Here is a 9,005-nt window from a genome sequence, read left to right as displayed (position 1 = left end):
AAGGCTTAATATAATTAAAACGGGTGTGTTATAGAAACATTCACCCCCCGTACAGTTATCATGAACAATAAAATGAGCTATTTATAACAAAACCGTTTTTTGTACCAGGCTGTAAACATGTTTATTTCTGCTGTAATGTTATTTCTTGTTTTCTGGAGCCTCAAGTGGCCACTCGAGGAACTGCAGTTTTTTGCACTTCCGCATTGGCTTCATTTTTCAACACCGGAGGCTGCCGCTTGGTTATATATGTTGGCGGCGTCCTCCAGCAGAACAAACGAACTCTTCAGACACAGTCAGAGTCTCTGATCCTGAAGCCTCCTGACCGTCTCGCTGTCCAACAGCTGCACACGTGAACAGCAGAGTCACAGTGACACCTGCTGGTCAGCACCGATCACTGCAGCCTGCCTTCTGTAATGAAGCACCCACTGTGGCAACATGATGAGGTTCAGGATGGAGGAGATGTGTGTGTGTGTGTGTGTGTGTGTGTGTGTCCTTCCTCACAGACCACCTGAGCTCCAGAGGATCCTGTTGTTTCTGCTCTCTGTGATTTTAACGACCACCTGCAAACTCTCCTTCAGACTCTTGAGTTTGTTATGTTGCAGTTTCCCATCACTGAGCTGTAGAGGGAGTCAGCATGTTTCCTCACATGTTCGTGTATCGAACAAACAGAACAACCAGCTGTCTGAGATGATTCACTTTAATAAACTGCTTCTTTTGTTTCGTCTTAACTATTTCAACACTTTTTCTGGCTGCATTATTCAGCGTCTTTCTAAACACATCAAACTGATGCTGGTCATATTCAAACATCGTCTCGTGTTCATCTGTACTCACAGGGCCTCACAGGGTTAACCCTCCACAGATTCATCACCATTTACTGGCAGCAGTCTCGTCTGGTTCTGTCAGTACTAAACTGTTTCACGTTCTGTCAGCTGCTCCGTTTGATCCACAGACTGAGTCACAGTCACCGTCTCTTTGTGTGACTAAATACTTTAAATGTGAAACTTAAGGAAACATATCGACATATCGATACTTAACATCTGTTTCCTTAAGTTTCACTTGCAGTCATCACACTGTGGGCGGAGCCTCATCGTGGGGCTGAAGTTCATCAGACCCACAGAGAGACACAGGGAGGACACGGACTGACTGTTATCTCCACAACCTGTAATCCAACCTCTGAAATGAGCTCAGGTGAGGACTTCAAAAATATGAAACTAAGTGAACTTGATCACACTCGTGCTCGTTGAAGAACTTCTTACACGTGATGATGAATGTGTTTTCTTTTCTTCTCCGGAGCAGTGAGACGGAGAGGCCGCGGGCAGGGGAGAGGGACACGCACCAACCTGCAGCCTCCCAGACGGCCTCACATCCGGCAGAGAGGAGGTAACACACACACACACACACACACACACACACACACAGCTGATAAACACCATCTCGTGATTTAGCGTGTTCAGATCAAAAGTGAAGTGAAATTCATTCAGACGAGGAGCGCCGCTCGCCTGTCCCTGAGCTGTTGCACTGAGGCTGAAACACGGTGGACGCCGCCCTCTTCTGCTCTCCACAGGTGTTCCACTCTTCACAGTCCGCCACGGCGCCTTAAACTGACTCACAGTTCTGCATACAGGATGACACAGAGAGAACACAGAGCAGCATTTATTCATTGTAACATATAATGAACATGAAGTCAGGCCGCGCTGTGAGGGATCATTGTTCAAGTAAAGCCTCATTAATCAGACTTCATACTTAACGCACATGTCTCAGTGAATACGCTTTCTGTAAATGTAGTTATATGACTACGATGTCTATCTAGGCGTTCCCTGAATATTGGTACAGAGGGTGTGACAGGTTAAAGGTCAGCAGTCCCTGATGTCTGTTCAGACTGACGCTGTCGATCAATAGTTGTTGCCATTATAATTTTCTCTCTCTCCTGTGGCTGTTTTCAACACGTCAGGTTTCAGCAGGCACACATACACTGTATGTTTGACTTGATGGCGGTTGCCATCTTGGTTTTGTGGAGCCAGAAGTGATTAAATAAATCAGTCGTCTCTTCTCGTTCCAAAGTCGAGGCTTAAAACTAAAGGTGATCGAGGCTCGCAGTGACATCTTTTATGTCTCATCTTAAAACTCACTTTTATAGACTTGCTTTATGTGAGGTCGTCTTCTGATTGGCTTTTATTTATCGTTGAAACATTTTCATTTCACTTTATTCTCTTTTCATCATCTTTTGTATTTGCTTTTAGTTCTTTTATTGTTTTATCTTTATTTTGTTGCTTTGCAGCTCTTATTTCTCTTTTTGCTTCATTTCCTCTTTTTAGAATGTTTGGTTTTATTTCTTTTTATTGTTTCTACTTCGTGTTGCTTTGTGCCCTCGGTCTCAGGCCTGGCCATGCTGTGTGGGTTCTCCTGTTGTTGGGTTTCCCTGTTGTTGGGTTCTCCTGTCGTGTGGGTTCTCCTGTCGTTGGGTTCTCCTGTTGTTGGGTTCCCCTGTCGTTGGGTTCTCCTGTCGTGTGGGTTCTCCTGTCGTTGGGTTCTCCTGTCGTTGGGTTCTCCTGTTGTTGGGTTCCCCTGTCGTTGGGTTCTCCTGTCGTTGGGTTCTGTGCTTTGCTTGTTTTATGATTTGCTTGTTTTCCTGTTGCTTTGCTTCGTTGTCAAAGCACTTTGTAAACTCTTGTGCTATATAAATAAAGTTATTATTATTATTATTATTCTCTGCGGTCCTGAGTCCCAGTGTCAGTGAGACAGCCTCCAGTGGACACTCGAGGAACTGCAGTTTATGGGACTTCGATGTTGCCCTTGTTTTTAATGTGCATCCCGTCAATCCGTCAACAGTTGACACGAGAGTAAAGGGACATGATGAGTGAAGTTATAGATCTGTCTAGAACTTAAAGTCACTCTAATGAAGGTACTCCTCCTGTGTGAAGTCATGTGACGGTACGACCTCTACAAAACTATGAAACATGTTGTAATGACCTGGGCGGCGTTCAGTCTTCTAAAACATAGCTTAACTTTAACTCAGCGAGAGCTGGGGTCCGTTTCAGAAAGCGGGTTCAGTGAAACCCCGAGTTTGTTAACCCTGAAATGAGGGAAACCTCGGGTTTTTGCCGTTTCAGAAAGAGAGGTAACTTTAACTCTGAGTTGGTTACTATGGTAACTGAGTCTGTGAACCTCACCTGGTCGCGAGCAGGTTTTCACTCAGAGTTTCGCTCTGTCTCCTCCCTCTAGAATATAAAACCCTCATTACTTCCTCATTCATTCAGCCCGTCTCACGCGTGTTTGAGCGGTTACCGAATTAAAAGAAGAAACGTTGCGTCTCTGTGCTGCTCTGACCGCTTTGCAAAAGTCTTTTATAATTATGATAAAAAAATCAAAAGACAAATCTGTGTCAAAGTCATCATTTTTAGATTTTCCACCACCACTGCCGAGAGCGCTCAGATAAGACGCCGTAAGTTATTGGATTTTTTTTTTAAACTAACACATTCAGTTTAATCAACATGAATTATAATGTATGTGAAGTCAGCATCATGTTAGGGATAAAGCTGATGCACATTAAAACAGCCACTGAATGATATTTAATCTGTTTCATATTTAAAATATGATGAAGTGAGGTTCAGCCGTGAGCCTGTTCTGCCTGAGCCGCACCTTTCAATGATGTTCTGCTGTTTTATTTTTAGCTGCTTCCATGTATGTTTTTTCTCCCGCTGCATTGCTCCTAAATTAATATACATTTTAGCTTCCGGTCGTGATGAAGTATTAAATAAACAGACCAGTTCAAACTGACGCGTTCACTCGAGCCGCTTCTCTCTCTTTTGCAGCTGCAGCCGTGTTACTTTATGTTTCTAAAAACATGCTCGTATTCGCTGAACGTCCGCGTGAGGATTTCGAGCTCCGCTGGTGTGACGTAGGAGGACCTCTTTTTGTGTACCGTTGCCATGGTGACTCTTGGTGTCGGGGCTCCATTAATGCTGGCTTTTTATAGTCAGCGTGCACGCACTTAACTCTGGCTGAACCTACTCAGAGTTGATTGAACTAACTCTGATCAGCTGTTCTGGAACCGAAAACTCAGAGTTTCTTATCTCAGAGTAGATCGACTCAGAGTTCAGGGTTAGACTCAGAGTTTGTTGAACCTGCTTTGTGAAACGGACCCCTGGTGGTGCGCTGAAAACCCTATATGTGACACAAGCTTGGTGCCTGTACGGCTGAGTTAACACGGATATCCCTGATATTTGGTTGAAACCTCTGACACACCTACCGACAGAAAGCGTACCTCAGGGCCCAGGTCAGGACACATTTGTTTGACCCAGAAACTGGTTCAAAGAACGATGTGTTCAGGATGAACGTGCCCCTGGTCATGGTAACAGTCGACATACGTACTAATATGTAGAGGTGAAGAGCCTCCAGTGATGGACCTTTTTAAAAATGACCTTAAAATGTATCATGGACTCTTTATCGTTTCCCTTCCACAGCCGGGAACCAGGAGATGTTAACAACTAAAAGACGCCTGCTGAAGATGATCGTATCGACTCCACAACGCCTGGAATCGACAGAAAGTAAAAGCTTTCGGGAGTTTGTGACAGAGCTATCGCCCTCTCTTGAAATTCCAACCAAGTCAGTGATCCGCTCACAGTTACTCAGCGTCTACAATGAAAAGGAAAAGGAGCTGCGATCCACCCTGGCCTCTGCTGATGACATCGTGCTGACATGTGAGGCTTTCAGAGCTGAAGAATCCTTCCTGGCGGTGGGCTGCCATTTTGTGGACAACCGAGGGAATCTGAAATCCTACATGCTCAACACTTCATGCCTCTTTGGAGACGAATCCGCAGCCAACATTCAAAAACAGCTCTGCGCTGTCATGGAGGCGTGGGGCCTGAAGGGAAAGGTCCACAGTGTCGTCAGAGCTGGCTTGCCACAACTGAAAAGAGTTAGAACTAAATGGACTGACATGCCTTGCTTTGCCGACACCTTAAACGTGGTGTTTAAGGATCTGATGAGTAAGGATGAGCTGTCCAGTGTTTTCAGAAAGTGTCAGAACATCGTCAGGTTCTTCAAGCTTGATTTTGATGCTGAGCAGAAGCTCAGAGAGATTCAAAACAAGCTGAAAATGGAACAAGACGAGCTGATCCTGTACCGCGGGGAGAAATGGCTTCTCTGGCTGGACATGCTTGAAGGACTGATTCAGCAGCACGAGGCCATGGTGATGGTCTTTGTCCAGAAAAAGAAGACAGATTTAATTCTGGACGAAAACGAAACAGAGAAAATCAAGAAAATCATATCGGCTCTGAAACCTCTGAAGAAAGCCACGTCCATGATGAGAACAGAAGGATTCCAGACCATTTCAGTCATGCTGCCACTGCTGAAGACACTCATGGACGGTCTTAGAGAAGAGAGACAGAAAGGGAACGATGTTGCCAACATATTACTGTTAAAATGTAAAGAGGAGTTTGGAGACGTCAACAACCATCCATTGGCTCTCATCACATTCCTCGACCCGAGATGCAAAGACAAGCTGGGGGAGCAAAACAAAAGATTGGCGATCAGTAAAGTAAAGCAGGAGCTCGCTGCAGACCCAGCATCCTGCTCTGCTGCTGAGCTGGATGTCCTCCTGAACAAGTACCTGGCCTACACACCAACTTCAGAGAGGTCCAACCCATTTGCCTGGTGGAGGCACACAGGTATGACCATGTTTCGTGAACTGAGCAAACTCGCTCTGAAGAAGCTCGGGGTTGTCTCCACTGCTGTGCCCTTAGAGAGAGCTTTCTCCAGTGCAGGTGATCGGTTCTGCAGCCAAAGGAGCTCCATCGAGCCTGAAAATCTCAACATGGTTCTGTTCCTCAACAGCAACTGGCCCATAATATCTTAGATACAAATCTGTTGGCCTCTTTGAGCTGATGAAAACACACACTGAAACTTGAGTTAGCTGGGGAATATATTGCAAATGAAATATGACAAATCCGAATTTTCAGAGTGTGCACAGCTCCATTTAAATTTATCATGACAGAAAATGTGCTCAAAAGTACAAATTAAAGGATGTTGGTGGATGCAAATGTATAACTCAGGGAAAAGGACTAAAAATTAGCAGGATGTTCAAAACTGTACAAAGTGCAAGTTAGCAAAGAGAGTTCTGCTCGAAGGTCTGACACACCGCAAACGTTTACAGCAATTTAGTAAACACCAACACATGTGCTCATTTTGGTCCCTGATCGCTCTGCGCTCATTTTGGTCCCTGATCTCTCTGCGCTCATTTTAGTCCCTGATCGTGCTTCGCTCATTTTAGTCCCTGATCACTCTGCGCTCATTTTAGTCCCTGATCGTGCTTCGCTCATTTTAGTCCCTGATCACTCTGCGCTCATTTTAGTCCCTGATCGTGCTTCGCTCATTTTAGTCCCTGATCACTCTGTGCTCATTTTGGTCCCTGATCACTCTGCGCTCATTTTGGTTCCTGATCAATCTGTGCTCGTTTTGGTCCCTGATCGCTCTGCGCTCATTTTGGTCCCTGATCGCTCTGCGCTCATTGTGGTCCCTGATCACTCTGCGCTCATTTTAGTACCTGATCGTGCTTCGCTCATTTTGGTCCCTGATCGCTCTGCGCTCATCTTGGTCTCTGATCGCTCTGCGCTCATATTAGTCCCTGGTCACTCTGCGCTCATTTTGGTCCCTGATCCTTCTGCGCTCATTTTGGTCCCTGATCGCTCTGCGCTCATATTAGTCCCTGATCACTCTGCGCTCATTTTGGTCCCTGATCCTTCTGCGCTCATTTTGGTCCCTGATCGTGCTTCACTCATTTTGGTCCCTGATCGCTCCGCGTTCATTTTGGTCCCTGATCACTCTGCGCTCATTTTGGTCCCTGATCGCTCTGTGCTCATTTTGGTCCCTGATCACTCTGCGCTCATTTTAGTCCCTGATCGTGCTTCGCTCATTTTGGTCCCTGATCGCTCTGTGCTCATTTTGGTCCCTGATCACTCTGCGCTCATTTTAGTCCCTGATCGTGCTTCGCTCATTTTGGTCCCTGATCGTGCTTCGCTCATTTTGGTCCCTGATCACTCTGCGCTCATTTTGGTCCCTGATCGCTCTGCGCTCATATTAGTCCCTGATCACTCTGCGCTCATTTTGGTCCCTGATCACTCTGCGCTCATTTTGGTCCCTGATCGCTCCGCGTTCATTTTGGTCCCTGATCGTGCTCTGTGCTCATTTTGGTCCCTGATCGCTCTGCGCTAATTTTGGTCCCTGATCACTCTGCGCTCATTTTGGTCCCTGATCGCTCTGCGCTCATTTTGGTCCCTAATCGCTCTGCGCTCATTTTGGTCCCTGATCACTCTGCAATCATTTTAGTCCCTGATCACTCTGCGCTCATTTTAGTCCCTGATTGCTCTGCGCTCATTTTGGTCCCTGATCGTGCTTCGCTCATTTTAGTCCCTGATCACTCTGCATTCATTTTGGTCCCTGATCACTCTGCGCTCATTTTGGTCCCTGATCACTCTGCATTCATTTTGGTCCCTGATCACTCTGCGCTCATTTTGGTCCCTGATCGCTCTGCGCTCATTTTGGTCCCTGATCGTGCTTCGCTCATTTTAGTCCCTGATCACTCTGCATTCATTTTGGTCCCTGATCACTCTGCGCTCATTTTGGTCCCTGATCACTCTGCATTCATTTTGGTCCCTGATCACTCTGCGATCATTTTATTTTAGTCCCTGATCACTCTGCGCTCATTTTGGTCCCTGATCACTCTGCATTCATTTTGGTCCCTGATCACTCTGCGATCATTTTATTTTGGTCCCTGATCACTCTGCGCTCATTTTGGTCCCTGATCACTCTGCGCTCATTTTAGTCCCTGATTGCTCTGCGCTCATTTTGGTCCCTGATCGTGCTTCGCTCATTTTAGTCCCTGATCACTCTGCATTCATTTTGGTCCCTGATCACTCTGCGCTCATTTTGGTCCCTGATCACTCTGCATTCATTTTGGTCCCTGATCACTCTGCGCTCATTTTGGTCCCTGATCGCTCTGCGCTCATTTTGGTCCCTGATCGTGCTTCGCTCATTTTAGTCCCTGATCACTCTGCATTCATTTTGGTCCCTGATCACTCTGCGCTCATTTTGGTCCCTGATCACTCTGCATTCATTTTGGTCCCTGATCACTCTGCGATCATTTTATTTTAGTCCCTGATCACTCTGCGCTCATTTTGGTCCCTGGTCGCTCTGCGCTCATGTTGGTCCCTGATCGCTCTGCATTCATTTTGGTCCCTGATCACTCTGCGATCATTTTATTTTAGTCCCTGATCACTCTGCGATCATTTTATTTTAGTCCCTGATCACTCTGCGCTCATTTTGGTCCCTGGTCGCTCTGCGCTCATGTTGGTCCCTGATCGCTCTGCGCTCATGTTGGTCCCTGATCGCTCTGTGCTCATGTTGGTCCCTGATCGCTCTGCATTCATTTTGGTCCCTGATCACTCTGCGATCATTTTATTTTAGTCCCTGATCACTCTGCATTCATTTTAGTCCCTGATCACTCTGCGCTCATTTTGGTCCCTGATCACTCTGCATTCATTTTGGTCCCTGATCACTCTGCGATCATTTTATTTTAGTCCCTGATCACTCTGCGCTCATTTTGGTCCCTGGTCGCTCTGCGCTCAAGTTGGTCCCTGATCGCTCTGTGCTCATGTTGGTCCCTGATCGCTCTGCGCTCATTTTGGTCCCTGATCGCTCTGCGCTCATTTTGGTCCCTGATCACTCTGCGCTCATTTTAGTCCCTGATCACTCTGCATTCATTTTGGTCCCTGATCACTCTGCGCTCATTTTGGTCCCTGATCACTCTGCGCTCATTTTGGTCCCTGATCGCTCTGCGCTCATTTTAGTCCCTGATCACTCTGCATTCATTTTGGTCCCTGATCACTCTGCGCTCATTTTGGTCCCTGATCACTCTGCGCTCATTTTGGTCCCTGATCGCTCTACGATCATTTTATTTTAGTCCCTGATCACTCTGTGCTCATTTTGGTCCCTGATCGCTCTGTGCT

The 9,005-nt window shown here is 46.4% G+C and overlaps 1 protein-coding gene across 2 annotated transcripts; it reads left to right on the top strand.

The window, feature by feature from the left end:
• The first annotated feature begins 1,110 nt into the window (after positions 1–1,110).
• On the top strand, positions 1,111–6,209 carry LOC138606789 (E3 SUMO-protein ligase ZBED1-like). 2 transcript variants are annotated; one of them, XM_069679239.1, is made up of 3 exons: positions 1,111–1,188; positions 1,297–1,380; positions 4,464–6,209. In XM_069679239.1, exons 1-3 carry the CDS (start codon positions 1,179–1,181, stop codon positions 5,855–5,857), a joined length of 1,488 nt encoding a protein of 495 aa, XP_069535340.1. In that variant the 5' UTR covers positions 1,111–1,178; the 3' UTR covers positions 5,858–6,209. The 2 variants fall into 2 exon arrangements, with proteins under 2 accessions (XP_069535340.1, XP_069535339.1); XM_069679238.1 differs by having other exon boundaries at positions 1,121–1,188; positions 1,294–1,380.
• The last annotated feature ends 2,796 nt before the right edge of the window (positions 6,210–9,005 follow it).

Source organism: Semicossyphus pulcher, unplaced genomic scaffold (assembly GCF_022749685.1).
Source record: "Semicossyphus pulcher isolate SPU_LCO1_2020_fin unplaced genomic scaffold, fSemPul1.0.p SCAF_37, whole genome shotgun sequence".
In the NCBI taxonomy this organism is placed as follows: Eukaryota; Metazoa; Chordata; class Actinopteri; order Labriformes; family Labridae; genus Semicossyphus; species Semicossyphus pulcher.
This window is presented reverse-complemented; position numbering and strand designations above follow the sequence as displayed.